Source organism: Orcinus orca, chromosome 2 (assembly GCF_937001465.1).
Source record: "Orcinus orca chromosome 2, mOrcOrc1.1, whole genome shotgun sequence".
Taxonomy (NCBI): Eukaryota; Metazoa; Chordata; class Mammalia; order Artiodactyla; family Delphinidae; genus Orcinus; species Orcinus orca.
In genome coordinates, this window is record NC_064560.1 from 200,689,871 (window position 1) to 200,708,448 (window position 18,578).

Consider the following 18,578-nt stretch of genomic DNA (forward strand, 5'->3'; position numbering starts at 1 on the left):
AAACACACTGCCTCCTCTTTCAGTCTGGGGACTATTATCCAAAGGAGGGAGATGGGGACTGATTTGCGGTGGGAGTCACTCCAGCGGCTGACGCAGAGGTGGGCAAGCCGTCCCCTCTGGCCTCAGGGACCGGGGCGGTAGCCTTCGGGGTCCCTTCGGGTTTCAGGACTTGGGGAGCCCCGAGTGGGGAGCCCAGTCGAGAGGGGCCCACCTCCAGGAGCGGTGGCCTAGGGGGACCACGGCGGGGCTCCGGGCCCTGGCCCTCTGGGACCCTCCAGCATCACACCCCCAGCCCACCCACCCCCCCAGCCTCATCTCACCTGCCCCCTGAAGAGGGTAAGCAGGTTAATGAGTGCCACAGCCCTGGGGCAGGTACTGGGGGCGGGGTGGGGCGGGGAGCCGCCCAGAAGGGGCTGGGCTGCGGCACTCCCCTCCTCCTGGCCCGCTGCGCTCAGCTAAGGGCTGTTCGTTCACTGCAAAGACATGCTCAGCCCTGGAGGGTCCCAGAGACCATGACCCCCATTGTTTTCGGAAAAATATTGCTCAAGGTGTACCCGACAACCCCAAGAATTCCAAAATTTGAAATCCATCCTCACATCCGTGAAGTCTCCACGGGAAGCAGTGAGAACGGAACCCATGAGAGAATGTGCGGATGTGAGGGTACAGCCACTGTGGGGGAGGGGGACCAACTCCCAGTTCCTAGTAAGTTTCGGGAACTCCAGGAGCAAACACGGAGTGCAGTGCTTTAAGTCTTAAATCGAAAGCAGATAGAACAATGGAGAAAAGGCAAACTGGAGGCGGAGAAAAGACGGGCAAAGAGATTCCTGCTTGTCCACTTTAGAGGCTCAGGTATTTTTGTTTCTATTTTGACTTGAGAAATAGATGGATACATTTAAGTTTAAGAATCTTTACTTTCAGTTAAGCCAGAAGTGGAAGTAAAACACGATGTCCATTATCAAACAGCAGCGGGGAGAAGCAAGGCATCATGGAAGCGATCGGGTGGACCCACCTCAGGAGCCTCAGAGGCACGGCCACCCCTCCTGTCCAGCCCCGGAGGGTCCGTCCCCTGCCTACTGCAAGGGTGCGCGGCTCCTGTCCCAGTACCCCCTCCCCGGGGCCAGCTGTACCTTTCCCAGAAGCCCCCGGGGTGGGGATGTCTGGGGGTGCCGGTGCAGCCAGCCAGTGTGTCAGCAACAGGCCCGCTCTGTAAGTGCACGCAGGTGTCTGCCAGCCTGACCAAGGAGCTGCTCAGGCCAGCTCCAGGCCACCCACAAGTGTCAAATCCGCAGCAGACCCTCGGGCTCCAGAAGCCCACATCCTGGCCCTGCTCCTCCCTCCAGGGCCCAGACGGCTGCTACCTGATGGGGGACAAGGCAGAGCCACCCCACCTTCTGCTGGAGACCAGGAACTGTCCAGGGCCAGACAGGGTCCCCACGGCCAGCGGACTAGGGCAGGCGCATCCCCTCGGGGGCCTCAGGTTCTGTCAGAACACCTCCCCAAGGACCCTGCTGCGCTTCCCAAAACTCTCAGCCAGGCCCGGGGCCAGAGCATCTGAGATGCCAGGAACCTCAGTCACCCTGGTCCCAAGCCCCCACTCCCAAAAGGTGCCAGCCGAGCAGGTCATGACAGGTGACCTGCAGCCTCGCCTCCCGGGCCCGGGCTACCCGCCACACCTGGCACCTTGACCCAGGCCCAGATCCGTGGCCTCTGGACGCCCCGTTGCCCCGCTTTTTGGGAGACTGAACCATCCACTGATGGTGAGAGCCATGGACATGGGGAGCTGGGGGCTCACCTTCCCCTGGAGGGTGGGGGGCAAACTGGCACGCGGGCTGGACCAGGAAACTATTTACTAAGCTCAGGGGAGGGGCGGGGCATGCTTACACCTCGGGCACCCCAGTCCCGGACAGGACACGGAGGACAGGATGCGGAACCCGGGGAGCCCCGAGAGGAGGGGGGGGCCACAGCCAAGCAGCCCCCTGGTGGCTTGTCACCGAGCCCCAGGGTCCCAGTTCCCCTCCCAGCTCCTCCACCTGCTGCCTAGGGGGCAGGACCATGCCCTCGAGGCCTCCTGAGTTGGGAAGGCAGCCCCCTCCTCTGGGGTGCAAGGGGCCCTGGGGGCACCCGGGGACGGGGTTGCAGACAGCTGCCCGCTCCGGTCTCCACCCATACCTGCACACTCCCACACACCTGTGTATGGGCACGCTCACCTGCACACTCACACCCACATTCACACACGCTCACACCTCGCCATGCAGGCCCATGTGCACACACACACGCACACCCTCACGTGCCTCACAGGCACACAGACACCCACAGTGGCACCTGGCCCCCACTCCCCTGCGAAATGGCATCTCCACATCTGGAGTCCATGTCTCCAACCCCAAGCCCAGGCCCAGCCCACACGGGGGCCCCCCCGGCCTCCCCAGGCAAGTCCCCAGGATGCCCGCGAAGCCACCACCTGACCCCAGGCCCAGCCCCCCGTCCCTGTGCTTCTTGAGCTGAGATGAGTCTGGACCCCGGGGCTCTGGAGCCGCAGCAGAGTGGACTCAGCCCTGGGTGGGGACCACCCGGGGCCAGAGGGCAGCTCCGTCCCACACTCGCCTCTGTCTCGCAGGTGGTGGGATTCTTGTCCACACGCGGCTCAGGCTGGGAACGGGGCACCTGGTGAGGGGGTCGCTCAGTACACGCAGTGCCGAGGGGAGGCATGCAAGTTGCGGGGGGCCGGGCAGAGCCCCGGCCGCGGCCCCAGGGCAGGCCATGTGCCCTGGACGGGGCGTCCGGGGCCAGGCCTAGATGACAGCGCTCTTCTCGCCTTGGAAGGAGGCGTGGGGGGCCGGCCTGGCCAGCAGCAGCTCCTTCTCGTGGACCAGCTTGTCCAGCAGGTCCTCCTGGCGGTAGTTGTGGTAGACTTTCAGGAAGGCCAGGATGGTGATGGCCAACCAGGCCAGCCACGAGGCCCAGAGGCCGAACTGTGGGGGGCAGAGGGCGGGGTGAGGGGGCCAGCCAGACCCAGTGGCCACCACCCGCCCCCCGGGAAAAGGACGGACCCGCTGGGGAAGGAACGAGGTGCTGCGGGGACAGGACAGGACGGGGACATCAGCCCCGGCATCTGGCGGCCCTCCCGGCCCCCAAGCTGTGCAGACGCTTTGGGAACTGCCCACGCTCGCACCCCGACAGGGCCCGCGAGGAGCTGGGGCCGCGCGGCTCCAAGGGAGCTCGTTCCATCCGTAATGGAGCCTGTTCCAGTCGCCGGAAGAAATTGACCTTTATCTGCTGTTTCCAAACAGTTGAAGGGGAAACAGTTTAATCAGAACCGCCTCGAGCTGCAACTAAACTGGCTCAGTTGAGGGTGTCTGTCAGCAGACTTAGCCTGTGCCTTCCTGAGCTGATCGGCATAAATTCCATAAATTCAGGCTGGAACATCTCCCACTACATTCGTGTGAAGGTGTCTCTGGCAGGCTCAGCTCATCTCAGCTGGACCCACACGACGTCCAGCGCCCTCCACAGGGCTCCTCACCATAGAAAGCGTCCTCAGACCAGCCACTGGCCAACGCGGGTCCAGAGGTGGACCTGCAGGCTGGTGAGCCCTGCCCCGTGCTGAAAGGACCCGCCCCCTGCCCGGGGGGCCCCGTCATCCCTGCCATCAGGGTCATCGTCAGGGTCAGAAGCAGATTTTGAGGGACAGGCCCTCTCTGACCACATGTCCCGACATGCCTGTGTTCCAGCAGACAGGGTCCCCAGAGTTGCCCTGTGGTCTCCTGGAGGGTAGGGGACGAAGCTGGTACAAGGGCAGGGTTGGAGGAGAGGGGTCCCCCTAACAGTGGCTGGGGGGCTCCTCCAAATGCAGGGGCGGACCCCCTCCCGGGACCCCCTTCCTCAGACACTGCCTCGGCATCCCTCTCTGGGGACCCACTGTGAGCCCTCAAGCGTCTATCTGAGGGCCCACCTGGTGCCAGGACCAGAATCCAGACTCCCGGGCCCGGCACTGCAGACCCAGGATGACGCCCGGCTCCCTTCCCAGCGCCACCCGGCACAGGGCCACCCCCTCACTCCCCAGGCCTCCCCGCTTCTGCAGTTAGCTCAGAAGCTAGCTGTTCCCTCCTCCTAGGACGCCCCACAGCCCACCCCTGCCCACCCCCTGCAAACATCCTCTCAGTCTCCAAGATCCTGCCGTCCGCCGGGAAGCCTTCCCGACTGCTCCCCCAGCCCAGTGCTCTCCCAGCTCTATCTCCTCTGCCTGGCACCGTCCTTAGCTACGAGTGTGTTTCCTGCCCAGCTGGGGTGAGGGGATGGGCTGTGCACTCGGTGAATGTTAGCAGTGAATGGCCCGCTGCCCGACGATGCAGGCCTCCCTCCTGCCCGGGCAGCTCCACCCACCTGGGCCATCACGAACTGATCATAGAAGGCGGAGTTGTCCACGTTCAGTTCCAAATCGATGTCCTGGAGCTCTTCGCAGCTAAAATGGCAAGACGCAGGGTGGATGGGGACTGCTGGGGGACCAAGAATGGGGGGGAGCAGAGCATCACCCCCGAATGGCGAGGGGCTGCCCCCAAGGTGGGGCAGACAGGTGGGGTGGGGCCCCACCTGTGGGGCAGGGAACCTGCCCACCCGGCCCCCATCTGGCGCTGGACAGTGGGGGCCACCAGCGCTGCCCGTCACTCTCCTGGAGACTCCAGCCTTGGCCCCCGCAGTTGCACAGCACTGCAGAGCCAGGGGCCTCAGGAGCAGGGGCGCAGGGCTGCTGCTTCTAGCCCCTTGGTCCCCGGACTGAGCTACACAGTAGCACGGCTGAAGCGCCGTGGGCGTCCATGGGGGCAGCCCCGCCCACCTGACCCGCTCACTCTTCACCTCCTGGGGCTGGCGGCACGGGCCAGTGCGACAGCAGGGAACAGCAGGGCAAACTACAGCGTGCTGGTGACCTGCACAAGCTCCTTGTCGGTAGACAGGCTGGGCCAGGCCAGCCTCAGAAGCCTGGAGTGAATGAGGCCTGGGCTCAGGGGCCCGTAGCATCCCGAGATGTCAGGACACGTTAACGGGAGCGTGAGGCCTGGAAGAGGGAGGCCCAGAGGTCCAGGCAGGCCCTGGAAAGGCCTGAAGGATGGGGTTTAAGGGCTGGAAATGGAGTTTGTGAGGGTAAAGAGACTCTAGAGAAGCCCAAGGCCATACCCAGGGGCCTGCCATGCTCCGACGGCTCTGGGGGGTCGAGGGGGGGCGGGGTGAGAAAGCAGGTGGCCGGGGGCCCATCAGGCAGGGCACAGCTCAGCATGGGCAAGGCCCCAGCCCACAGAGGGGCTGCCCTGGTGTGGACCGCAAAAGAGCCACCCACCCAGGGTGCTTGAACTTTCCTCTGTTGTGTGCCCCAAGCTGCTACAGAGGCGCCCCGGGGACCCCCAAGGTAAAGGTGCAGGATAAGCAGGTAGATGCGCCCTGCCCCCGCCCACTTCGGATCTTCCGTCCATTCTGTACTTCAAGGTTCCAGATCTGATTTTTCTTAAAGAAAGAATCTGGAGTCTCTGGAAGAGGTAACCCTGGGTCCCTGCCTTTCCAGGGGAATGGCCTGGGGCACTGGATGATGCCCCTTAGGGCTGGGCAGTGGGCAGCCCTTTGCTGGGGGTCAGGCAGTCACCATGCTCCACCTTGGGCCGCCCCCAAGCCAGAGATGGCCCCTGGCTCAGGGCCCACAGCATCCGTCCCAGCCCCGAAGGCCTCTGTCCCAGACGCCCTCCGACCAGAAACTTCCACTCCCGTCCCTCACCGTCCCCACCCCCTCCATCCTTACACTCCACACCCTCCTCATTACCACACCTGGGCCCAGGCCTCTGCCCCCAACGGCAGCACAGGGCCGGCTCTCCAGGGCCTTCCGGGACCTGGAGCCCACCCTAGGGGGTCCCGTCACCCAACCGCGTGTCAGCAATGACGGGGAAGCCAGAACCTCCGACCTCCTAGGCCTCCATCCCCCACCATACCCCGATCCACCCCCAGGGTCTGTGGGGCCCCTGCTATTGTGTGAAGCTGCTGTGGGCTCCCTGAACTGGGGAGGGGGCATGGGCCCCAGGGCAGGGGTGGCCAGGTGTGCACAGGACGGGGATCAGGCGGGATGAGCAAAGCTGCGGGCTCAGGGTGGGGTTCGTGCAGGAAGCCATCATCCTAGGAAAGGCGGGCGGGGCCCAGGGCGCACCTGTGGGGCACGGTGCCCTTCTCAGTGACAGCATCACACCACATGCTGAAGCCCACGCTCACGATGGTGCTGGCGATGAAGACCAGGCAGACCACGAAGGCGCTGACCAGCAGGTTCAGGAAGGCGTGGAGGAAGGAGCTGCAGCGAGGGGGGGAGGGGCGGTCACCGCGCCACCCCCGTCTCCACAGCACCCCTGCGGGCCAGGCGGCAGCAGGAAGGCAGCCCCCGACCCGCGGGTTCCCAGCTGGGGTTGGGCCCCCGATGACGGGGTAGGGCCAAGCGGGGCCACCAGAGGTCGCTGCCCCTCCGGCGGCGTTCCTCACCCCACCGGCCCACGCGCCGGCCAGAGCTGCCCAGCCCGTCCTCCCAAAGCCCGGGACTGGGGACCGTCTTATAGCCGAGTCACGGCCACCATTCAAACCCAAGGCCGCCTGGTTCCGAAGTATCGGAACCAGCACCCATGCTGAAAAGGTCAAGGTGGATCACCCTCGCGGGTACCCACCAAGGCCATTTGCCCGCACAGTCATCAGTGCGGCTGGCCTGCACCTGCCTGGGGGTCTGTGACCCTGCTCTGATTTCTCCACTGAAACCTGAAAGGCCAAGGGGTGACCAGAGCGGGCACCTGGGGGACCCAGGAGGCAGGGCCGAGAGGGCAGAGCTCGCTCAGGGCCAGGCTGCAACGCCCCATGGGTCAGGGCCTCTCCAGGGTCCATGGGAGCGCGGCCCCCACCGGGGTGCTTTCAGAGGGCGCCGACGTTTGCCCTCCGATGGCACGGCGGGTGGGGGGAGGGACGTGGTGGGAACACCCGCCCACCAGACTCTCCTGCCGGCCCACGAGCATCCACCGTCCCACCATCTCCAAAACACCCCCTGCAGATCCAGAGTCCTGCAGGAGAGCAGTCGGTCGAGCTGATGCCGCAGGGGGCGGGGGGCGCAGGGCTGCCCCGCGGCAGAGGCGGGGTGGGCAGAGGGAACGCCCCAACGTGGGACAGCAGCCTGGACCTACACCTAACCTGCTGCAGGTCTGATGTGGACATCAGTGCTTGCCGTACATTGAATCTGAGGGGAATGACCGACCAAACCTGGCTTCACGGGGAACATTCACTAAACGAGGTGTCAGCTGGGGTTTCAGCCAAGAAAACATCAAAGTTGTCATCACCGGACGCGGTGACTCGGCCGAGGCCGAGCGGCGATGGACGCGCCGCTCCTGCGTCTGTTGTTTCTTTCTTCCGTTTATCCACCCGCCCGACGCTCTCTGGGCCTCCACCCACCCTGTGCTGGGCCCCGAGGACAGCGCAGCATGGACGCCGCAGTCCCGGCCCAGGAGCTGCCTCAGAAAAACGGGCAGATGGTAAACCGAGGTCACCAGTGCCCGACTCACAGCACGAATGGCCGGGCTGCTTTGTCACAGCCGGGACCGACAGCATCCCTAGGGAAAGATCCCTCAGGGCTGCTGTCGACAGGCCCAATCCAGGGCCGCCCCGCCGAGTGCCAAGGCTGGAGGGCTTGAGCCACCCCGACAAGGGCATCAGGGGAGGGGCGAGCACGCTCCTGAAACCCCAACAGTCACCCCTGAAAGGGCAGGGACAGCGGGTCTGGCCCCATGTTTGCACTCGCACCCCCGCATACACGTGGGGCCTCCACGCCCAGGATCCAGGCCAACGGGAGCCGTGCGCAGGAAGCTCCACGCCTGCCACGGCCCCCGTCCGCGATTCTCCAAAGGCTGGTCCAGGCAGCGCAAGCGCGCCTGCACTCACCGGCGTCCGCGGTCCTTGCCCAGCTCAGTGTCGGTTGTGTGTTCACTGTGCTTGAGCTTCAAGCCGCCCACGCCCTGCTGTGTCTCACCCTGTGAGCGCGGCACCATAATCCCTGCCCGAACTGGACCACCGTGTGCAGCTGCTCTTCAGATCCCGTCCCGTCCATCCTCGGCCTGGGGGGCCGAATGGAGGGCGCCACCCTCTCCCTGGCTCCTGGTTGCATCCAGCCAATGGGGTCCCGGGGGACGTGACAGTGGGGGTGGGGGGTGTCCATCACCAGGTCCCTCCTGGGGGCAGCCTCAGGCTGGCGGCGTCCCTCCACCAAAGGTTGTCCCTCTGGGCGGCCTCATCCACAGAACCCCACCCAGCCCCTCGGGTGGCGACAGGGCCCCACACCTGGCCCACACCTTAGTCCTCAGGTTTTCCTCACTTGGGCGGTCATCAGTCTCCACCTGGGACCCTGATGGACACAATTCTGAACGGCAAAATCCATCTGGCCCTGAGAGCTCGAGTTAGGGGCCAGGGGCCTATAGTTATGAAGAGAGGTATGTTATGGCCCATCCCCCTCCGACGCTGTCACCGAGCGGAGGCGGTGTCAAGCCCGCCTGCCCTTGGCCAGCTGTGCGACCTTCACTCTGGGGTTGAGGCACTCTGGGGGCCTCAATTTCTGCTCTGTCACATCGGGTTACGGTGGGAACTGAGGGAGCTTATGTGGGTGAAGGGCACGTAGCTGCGGGGCGACTCAGGAGCTCTCATCCCCCCAGGACAGACCTCAGCCCATCATCCAGGCCGGGTCGGGCTCACCGCCCTCTGACCCCCAAGCCAGGGGCACAGCTGGAGCCCTCGGGCTGGGGCCTGTGTCGCTGCAGAAGATGGGGTGCGGGACGCAGGGATGGAGAAGCTGCTGAGTCACCCTTGGGAACCAGATTTGGAGACGGGCTCACGGCCAGCTGTGCCCCCCGTGGGGCAGCGTGGGGCTGGGGAAGGCCCAGCCCACTGGAAGCCCCCCTTCCCAGGAGCTGGCGCTCCGAGGAAAGCAGAAGTTACGCAGAGCCTGCGCCCCTGGCATCTCCATCTTGGATGGACACTCGGCTCCAGCCAAGGAGAACGTGGCGGTCCCAGGGAGGCCAGGGATGAGCCGCCACAGGCAGAGCAGAGGAGCAGGCCGCTCTTGGCACAGAAGTCCAGCCCCCTGGGACGGCCGGTTCCCTAGGTGTCCTCCACCCGCTGACAGCCCTCTGCCGACCCCCCAGGAAGCCTGTCCGCAGCAGGGCTTGTGGGAGGAGGGACGGCCAGGGTGCAGAGGGCAGGGCAGCGGGCGACCAGCCGGCGTCAAACCCTGCTCTTTCTCGCTGGGGGGCCCCAAGCCCATCATGCACCGAACTCTAGAGGCCCAGGAGGGCCCCCCACCCCGCGTGCACAGCAGTGCCCTCGTGGGACCCCTGGCACAGCGGGCCTGAGACACAGCCGACCCGTCGAGAGCTGCCCCTTCCCACCTCTCAGGGCGATTTACAGCACAGTCTCTGAGAGCCAGAAACCACCGACACTCCGGCCGCATCCCTATTAAATGGGCACAGTTTTGGGGTCTCCATCCCACGAGACAGGGAAGGGCCCGTGCTGGGGTCCTGCCAGCCAGCAGCCTCCTCTTACCCTTCCCGTCGGCTTCTGGTCGTTTCCTTGGCATGTGCTCTGGCTTTACAGATTTCTGAAGAATCGGGTGTGTGAGAGCCTCCCTTGGCCCCGGCCCCCCAGCGTTCACAACACGACTCCCACCCCCTCCTCCCAACGACAGGCCGGGGCAGCGTTCAGGAACGGGAGCCCAGCACTCACAGGGTTAACTTCATCTTTCTCCCGCTGCCTGTCAGGGTGCCCCGCCTGGACGCGCCATCTCCATGGCGACAGCTATCCTGGGAAGCCCTGGGAGCGACCTGCAGGCTGAGGGACACGTGTGGGCAGGCAGATGGGCCGTTTGAACGCAGCGCTCCCCAGCCGTCAATCACAAACCACTGCAACATGGACCGGCAAAGCTGCCCGGCCCCCAGGCCCGACTCACCCTCCGCTCAGCCAGTGGCCCGAAACAGCAATGGCCCCGGAAGCCACAGGTGCCACCGATCCACTCACTCCTTCCCCCAGCCAGCAACCGGGAGGACACCCCCTGTACAAAAAGCTGCCCCGACCCCTTACCCTTCACACCCCTGGGCACAAGCCATCAGGGGTCCCCAATTTGCACAGAGACACACTGCATGAGGAGGGAGCTGGCATCACGGACACTGCGTCTGACCACGAGCTCGAGACCCAGCCGTGAGCCCCTCACACAGATCAAAGTGTAGGGTTCCACCCTGGGTCTCGGTCTGAGGTTGGACTCTTAGGAGAATTAGGGTGCACACTAAACCCTAAACAGTGAGGGCCCTCTAAAACCCAAGTCCAGGGCTTCCCTGGTGGCGCAGTGGCTGAGAGTCCGCCTGCCGATGCAGGGGACGCGGGTTCGTGCCCCGGTCCGGGAAGATCCCACATGCCGCAGAGCGGCTGCGCCCGTGAGCCATGGCCGCTGAGCCTGCGCGTCCGGAGCCTGTGCTCCGCAACGGGAGAGGCCACAACAGTGAGAGGCCCGCGTACCGCAAAAAAACAAACAAACAAAAGAACCCAAGTCTAAGGAGGGCAGTGGTGTCCTTCATGGGCCGGATGTCCGGTGGCCATCAACACCCCTGAGAGCCATCGTCCATCACACTGCTCTCTCTACCTGCCCTTCCCGGCCTCCTGGCCGTCCCGAGTCCCCTTACCCACCCAGCACCTGCTCGCCTGGTCTATGCAGCTTGACCAACAACTGTGCCGGAATTGGCTGCCCTCAGCTGACCGTCCTGCCCGTGGCTGGACGAGGCAGACCCAGCCTTCCCACAGGTCCAGACCTGGCTGACACAGCGAGCCCAGAGGGCTGAACCCTTGGTCAGACTGTGAATCTGCAAAGGCATCCGGGCCCGTGAGTGGCTGTGAAGCTGCAAACCTCAAGGGGCAGGAACCTTGCCGTCATTCACTCAACAATCACTAATCTGGTGACTCCTGGGCACCACGCCCCGTGCTCAGCCCTGAGCACACAGAGGTGAACAAGGTATGTGTGCGCCTTGGGTTCAGCCAGCGCAGGGTCCCCTCAGGTGCATAGCCATGGCCTGGACATCCACAAGAGCTTTGACCTGCTCCTACAACCCGAACTAAGAAGAAAGGATGACACTTGTGACAGATGTCATCACAGCTGACCAACTGGCTTGTGTGGTGGACAGGGTGGGAACAGGCAGTGGGACAACCTGTGGCCTTGGGCCGGAATTCCTGAGGGCTGAGAAGGACATTCTGCAACAGATGTCCCTGGAGAAGAGAAGCGTGGCCCAGCCTTGGCTGCCACGGTCGAGGCCGCTGGTGGCAGGACAGATGAGCCCCTAGGACTGATGCAAAGGGACAGAGGACCCTAAGTGTTCCTCCAGCCAGGCCACCTCCATGGGAGCACAGGTCCCCTCTGTCCTCAGGGGACGGGCACGGTGAAAGGGCACGGGAGGCATGTACACTCCCAAGCCTCAGTTTTCTGTCTTTAAGATGGGGATGGGGATGGTTTCACAGAGCTGACGGACACCTTCTATGAGACGACAAAGGACAGAAGCTGTCCCTAGGTTCCTAGGTTTGCTGCCCAACTTGTGTGAAACAGGCGGTCCTGCGTGACCAGGATTCCTCCCTTGCAGGCTCTGGGCTCTTAGCTCCCAGCCTCTGGTGGTGCCTCTGAAATCTCCCACCACTCAGAGCCACGGGGGGCTGGGCCCCACCTGGAGAGCTGCTTACGCGTCCTCACCAGGTAGACCCTGAATGCCTTGAGGTCACCTGTCTTGTAGGGACAAGCTGGAACCATGGGCGTCAGCTGATGACCAAGCCGTGGCCCCCACCTGGCCTGTGCCCACTGCCCTCAGCTTCCAGACTGAAGGGACCTCAACCTGCCCCGCCTGCTGACCGCCCCTCCTCGGCCTCAGACCCTGTCTCGTAATCAGAGATGCTTCTCCGGCCCCAACCTGCACTGGCGGCTCCGACCGGCACCACGTGGGCTTGGCACCGCAGGTGCAGATGTGTCTCAAAGCCTCCTCGGGACACCAGCCATCGTGGGGGTGGAGGGAAGGAGAAGCAGGGCAGGCGCCCCCCCGGGCCTGGCCCGGGCTCACCCTGGGAAGAGCTCCCACCCCACACACGGCACCCGGAGGACGCCCCGGGCTGACACATGGCTTCTGCAGACCCCGAATGCAGAACTTCCGTGCACTGGGTTGAATTGCGTCCCCTGACAACGTATGCCCACATCTGCACCCCCAGTACCTGTGAATGTGACCTTATTTGGAAATAGGGTCTTTGTGGGTGTCATTAAGCTAAAGATCTCAGGATGAGGTCATCCTGGATTTAGGGCGGGCCCCAAATCCAATGACTAGCATCCTTATGAGAAGAAGGAAAGAGAGAAGAGGCCATGTGGAGAGGGAGACAGAGATGGGAGCGACACAGGCCTAACTAAGCAAGGGACATCAGGGGTTGCAGCGGCCGCCAGGAGCTAGGAAGAGGCCTGGAAAATGTTAACCCCCCAAAGGGAACCAACCCTGACAACACCTTAATTTGGGGCTTCCGGCCTCCAGAACTGTAAGAGAATAAATTGTCTTAAGCCCCAGTTTGTGGTGCTCTGTTACAGCAGCCCCTGGAAACTCATACACATGGGTTGCTGGGATTTCACCCCCTCCCCCCAGCCTCAGCTGTCCCTTTCCTCTTCAACTTGCAGCCCCCCTTCCTCTCTCCAGCCCCTCTCTCCACGCCAAAGCCAAGCTGAGAGCTCTCAGGAGTCCCTGCCCACTCACAGCCTCAGAGCCCTCCTCCCCGGAAGAAGTGAAAAGCCACGAAAAACTACCAGCAGATGATGGATGGGGGTGAGGGTGGGGGCAGAGTCTGGGAGAAGGCGTGGGCTTCCCACGTAGATGTGAGAGCAGGCAACAGGCAGGAGTGGCCTCCCGGGGCCTCTGCAGGAGACCTGGCCGCTCCAGGGCACAGGGATCCGCAGCCTGGGCGTGGGTGGGGCGGGCCACACAGGGTCCCACAGGGGTAGAGGCCCAGGGAGTGTTACTGGCTGAGAACCCCAGCCCAGGGACCCACATCCCACTCTCTCACAAAACAGAGCCAGGACAGGACAAGGTGAAGAGAAAAATGGAGCCCAGGGGGGGTGGGGGGGAGGGGGCGGAGGCTAGCGGGGCCCCACACACCTGCTGCTCCCTCTCCCCCATCCCCCGGCCAAGGTGTGTGCCACAGCGGTGGGCCTCGAGGGCTTCCCTCCGGCTTTCCTTCCCAGGGGGATGGGAACGGGGGAGGATGCCCTGTTAGCCGGGTCGGCCCCCTGCCTGCCTGGTCCCTCCCCCTCCACCCGGAGCTGGGAGCAGGCCAAACCCGGCTGGGAGCTGTCCGCGGTGCTGACGGGAGTGGGCCCCGCTGGGCCAGAGAGGGAGGCCCAAATAGGCTCCGAGATGACGATGCAACACTTGCACCCCGGGGTGTGGGTGGTGATGCGCGCTTGGAGAGGGAAGCACTGTCCTGGTACGGAGAACGCCATGGCCCCTCGGTTCTGCGTGTAGACAAAGGGCGGTCTCCGTGGAAGTGGTGAGGCCCGATGGTTGATATTTTCGGGCCTCTGAGACCATGGGGAGACGCAGGGACTCACCCTCCTCCTTGTCAGGGAGAGCCTGGGACGCTGTGGGCACGGAAGGGGGGCCGTGCCAGGGGTAAGGGCTGCGTCTGTCGGTGCAGGGCAGCTGCGAGGCCCCCACTTACCCCTCGTGTCCCTTGCAGAGGAAGAAGAGCGTGCGCCAGGCGTGCGCCGCGGCGAGCAACAGCGAGAGGAGGCTGGCCAGCAGGCTGAAGCGGCAGGCGGCCGGCGGGCCCCACTCCTGCACGGTGAAGCGCTCGCCCTCCTGCGCCGTCAGGTTGGCGCTCAGCCACATGCCCTCGGTGAAGAGCAGGCAGCGGCCGCGGAAGTCGTGGCCATTCTCGGACAGCGGCACCACCACCACGAAGCTGAACAGAAAGGCCAGGAAGTAGCAGACGCACTGCGCGAAGAGGAAATTGTTGAGCGCCATGGCGGGGCCAGGCGGGCCGAGGAAGCGGCCGGAGGAGGCCGCGGGGCTGGCTGGCGACGCGGGACGAGGGGCGCAGGCCGGGAGACGAGGCCGCGGGAGTCTCCCGGCGCCGCGCGCAAGCCAGGCCGGATCCGCGCGGGAGGCTGCGCAGTGGCGGCGCCGGCGGGGTCCTGCGCGCCCCGCCCGGGACGCGTGCGCAGCGGCCAAGCGCGGGCCGCGCCTGCGGTCAGCACCACGGACAGCTACCGGCGGGCTCGCGGCGCGGAAAGGGGGCAAAGGGGACAATGGGTGGGTGTGGGCCACGGTGGAGAATGGGTGTACCGATGCAGAAGCGGAATGGAAACCAGGAGAGGGAATGGGAAGATTGCTATGTCGGCTTACCGAGACCCGACTCTGGTACCAGGAGCTATACCTATGCGGGCCTCACATACGATGGTTCCCAGGTCCCCAGTTGCCCCACTGGCGTTAAGGAAAGGAGGCTAGGAGAGAGCGATTCACAGGGACTGATTCAAGATGCCCATAATGAGGTGAGGGGTGGCAGTGAGGTTTTCAGTCCGGACTGGAATGACTCTTTTTCGGGGGTCCTGGAGTGCACCAAGTATACGGGAAATGGGTCGGAGAGGGGAGGATCTGGGGTCGAGGAAGTGGCACAGGGTTCGCCACGGAGAGATGGGTGCCGAGAGGACAGAGTGGCTCTGTTAGCTGTCTGTGCTTCTCCAGCACAGCACCCTCAGAAGGGATATCTCTCACTGCCTGACACAAGCAGAACCCTGAGTTGGTATTTGTAAGATAAATAATGGATGCCCCAGGCACCTCATTAAGACAGCCCTTCCCGAGATGGAATGTGCCGATGCATTAATTAGTGGAAGTAATGCCTTTTCTAGCTCCCTTTAAGACTAAGTCACATTTAGTCCAATTCCCAGAGTGAGGGAGCCTCCTTCCAAAAGACACTGCCAACTGGTTTAAAATTACATCGGCTTTTTTGTTGCAAGCGCTGAAAAAACCTTTTTGTTTTATTGCCAAAGTAATATATGCCCATTTTAAGAGTCAAGCCACATACATGTTATGTATAAAATAAAAAGACAACGTCTCCTTCTTGCCCTCCCCACCCCCATCCGGCCACATGACTGGGGTGACCACTCTTCACAGTCTGACTTCTACTTTTCTAGACATTTTGCTAAGCACATAAACGCCCACAATTTACACGAGTGCTTCATACTATACACACCATTCTGCAGGTTGATTCCTTCATTCGGCAGTATGTCATGGACCTTATTCCCTGCCCACACATAGAGATCTACTTCATTCTTCTTAATAACTGTGTAAAAGTCCATAATCATGAAGATTCCACAATTTGCGTAACTATCCCTCTTTGGGTAGCTGGTTAATGTCTTCCATTTTTGCTAGTTCAAATACTGTTGAGTGAGCTTCCTTGTACACACATGCTTGTGCACTTGTACAGGTACTTCCTAAAAGAGAAGTTCTTAGGAGAGGAACTGCTGGGTCATGGGGTGTGCACCTTTAAGAGTTGACAGAAATTTGTACCAACTTACCTTCTTATCCATGCTGCAGACACCCTCTCCAAAACTGAGAAAATCAGCTGTATTTAAATTCTATCAGTCTTCATTGAGGTGTAGCCTTGGGTTTCCCTATCATCGTGAGGTTGAGCATCTTTTCCTGTGCTGGTACTATGTGTAATTTGTCTTCTGTGCATTGCACATTCACTTTGCAATCACTTTAAAGCACACATCGAAGACCAGCTGTGGGTCTGGGACAGCAACCCTTCCCTTGGAGAATACACATGGGGTTTCTGCTACTGTTGAGTTCCCCGATTCAACCAAAGGGAGCCTGCTCAGGAAATTCAGTGGCCCCCCACCAACTTGGACAAGAGTTGAAATCCCATCCAATCATTATCCAGTGGACTAATTTGAACACATCTGGGGGTCTTACACTTTAAGGGTGAGGCCAAAACAAAAGAGACCATGACAATTGAGAGACAAGTGGCCCAAAGGGAGAACTACAGAATAAATTGGAAAGATTATTAAATATCTACCATTTTTTAAGAGATCTTTATTGGACTATAATTGCTTCACAATACTGTGTTAGTTTCTGTTGTACACCAGAGTGAATCAGCCATGTGCATACACATGTCCCCATATCCCCTCCCTCTTGAGCCTCCCTCCCATCCTCCCTATCCCACCCCTCTAGGTCATCGCAGAGCACCGAGCCCATCTCCCTGTGCTATGCGGCTGCTTCCCACCGGCCACCTATTTTACATTCGGTAGTGGATATATGTCAATGCTACTCTCACTTCGCCCCAGCTTCGCCCTCCCACCCCATGTCCTCAAGTCCATTCTCTATGTCTACATCTTTCGTCCTGCCCTGCAACTAGGTTCATCAGTACCTTTTTTTTTTTTTTAGATTCCATATATATGCATTAGCGTATGGTATTTGTTTTTCTCTTTCTGACTTACTTCACTCTGTATGACAGACTCTATGTCCATCCACCTCACTACAAATACCTCAATTTTGTTTCTTTTTATGGCTGAGTAATATTCCATTGTATATATGTGCCACATCTTCTTTATCCATTCATCTGTCGATGGACATTTAGGTTGGTTCCATGTCCTGGCTATTGTAAATAGTGCTGCAATGAACATTGTGGTGCATGTCTCTTTTTGAATTATGGTTTTCTCAGGGTATATGCCCAGTAGTGGGATTGCTGGGTCATATGGTAGTTCTATTTGTAGTTTTTTAAGGAACATCCATACTGTTTTCCATAGTGATTGTACCAATTTACATTCCCACCAACAGTGTTGGAGTGTTCCCTTTTCACTACACCCTTTCCAGCATTTATTGTTTCTAGCTTTTTTGATAATGACCATTCTGACTGGCGTGAGGTGATACCTCATTGTAGTTCTCTAATAATTAGTGATGTTGAGCATCTTTTCATGTGCCTCTTGGTCATCTGTATGTCTTTCTTGGTGAAATGTCTATTTAGGTCTTCCATCCATTTTTTAACTGGATTGTTTGTTTTTTTGATATTGAGCTCCATGGGCTGTTTGTATATTTTGGAGATTAATGTTTTGTCTGTTGTCTCATTTGCAAATATTTTCTCCCATTCTTAGAGTTGCCTTTTTGTCTTGTTTATGGTTTCCTTTGCTGTGCAAAAACTTTTAAGTTTATTTAAGTCCCATTTGTTTATTTTGTTTTTATTTCTGTTACTCTAGAAGGTAGGTCAAAAAAGATCTTGCTGTGGTTTATGTCAAAGAGTGTTTTTCCTATGTTTGCCACTAAAAGTTTTATACTGGCCGGTCTTACATTTAAATCTTTAATCCATTTGGAGTTTATTTTTCTGTATGGTGTTAGGCAGTGTTCTAATTTCATTCTTTTACATGTAGCTGTCCAGTTTTCCCAGCACCACTTATTGAAGAGGCTGTCTTCTCTCCATTGTATGTTCTTGCCTCCTTTGTCGTAAATTAGGTGCCCAAATGTGCATGGGTTTTTTTCTGGGCTTTCTATCCTGTACCATTTACCTATATTTCTGTTTCTGTGCCAGTACCATACTGTCTTGATTACTGTAGCTTTGTGGTATAGTTTGAAGTCAGGGAGCCTGATTCCTCCAACTCTGTTTTTCTTTCTCAAGATTGCTTTGGCTATTTGGCGCCTTCCATATTTCCATATGAATTGTAAGATTTTTTGTTCTAATTCTGTGAAGAATGCCATTGGTAGTTTGATAGGGATTGCATTGAATCTGTAGATTGCTTTGGGTAGTATAATCATTTTCACAATATTGATTCTTCCAATCCAAGATCATGGTATATTTCTCCATCTGTTTATGTCATCTTTGATTTCTTTCATCAGTGCCTTATAGTTTTCTGAGTACACGTCTTTTGCCTCCTTAGGCAGCTTTATTCCTAGGTATTTTATTCTTTTTGTTGCGATGGTAAATGGGAGTATTTCCTTAATTTCTCTTTCTGATTTTTAATTGTTGGTGTATAGGAATGCCAGAGATTTCTGTGCATTAATTTTGTATCCTGCAACCTTACCAAATTCATTGATTAGCTCTAGTAGTTTTCTGGTGGCATCTTTAGGATTTTCTATGTATAGTATCATGTCATCTGCAAAGAGTGACAGTTTTACTTCTTCTTTTCCAATTTGTATTTCTTTTCTTCTCTGATTGCCATGGCTAGGACTTCCAAAACTATGTTGAATAATAGTGGTGATGGGCTTCCCTGGTGGCGCAGTGGTTGAGAGTCCGCCTGCCGATGCAGGGGACACGGGTTCGTGCCCCGGTCCGGGAAGATCCCACATGCCGTGGAGCGGCTAGGCCCATGAGCCACGGCTGCTGGGCCTGTGTGTCCGGAGCCTTGCTCCACAACGGGAGAGGCCACAACAGTGAGAGGCCCACGTATCACAAAAAAAAAAAAAAAAAAAAACAGTGCTGAGAGTGGACATCCTTGTCTTCTTCCTGATCTTAGAGGAAATGTTTTCAGTTTTTCACCGTTGAGA

The 18,578-nt window shown here is 59.5% G+C and overlaps 1 protein-coding gene across 3 annotated transcripts; it reads right to left on the reverse strand.

The window, feature by feature from the left end:
• Window positions 1–891: 891 nt before the first annotated feature.
• On the reverse strand, window positions 892–14,216 carry TMEM179 (transmembrane protein 179). 3 transcript variants are annotated; one of them, XM_012531430.3, is made up of 4 exons: window positions 13,762–14,216; window positions 6,179–6,316; window positions 4,378–4,456; window positions 892–2,969 (listed from the first exon to the last, which is right to left on the reverse strand). In XM_012531430.3, exons 1-4 carry the CDS (start codon window positions 14,064–14,066, stop codon window positions 2,790–2,792), a joined length of 702 nt encoding a protein of 233 aa, XP_012386884.1. In that variant the 5' UTR covers window positions 14,067–14,216; the 3' UTR covers window positions 892–2,789. The 3 variants fall into 3 exon arrangements, with proteins under 3 accessions (XP_012386884.1, XP_049561880.1, XP_049561879.1); XM_049705923.1 differs by lacking the exon at window positions 6,179–6,316; XM_049705922.1 differs by lacking the exons at window positions 892–2,969; window positions 4,378–4,456; window positions 6,179–6,316 and adding an exon at window positions 12,739–13,555.
• Window positions 14,217–18,578: the final 4,362 nt, after the last annotated feature.

Bases quoted from the DNA above. Each gene is read 5' to 3' on its own strand.
- TMEM179 (XM_049705922.1), bottom strand. From the start codon at position 14,066: ATGGCGCTCAACAATTTCCTCTTCGCGCAGTGCGTCTGCTACTTCCTG. The intron at 13,556-13,761 runs GTAAGTGGGGGC...GTCTACACGCAG, and splicing joins CTCTGCAAGGGACACGAGGG to AACCGAGGGGCCATGGCGTT.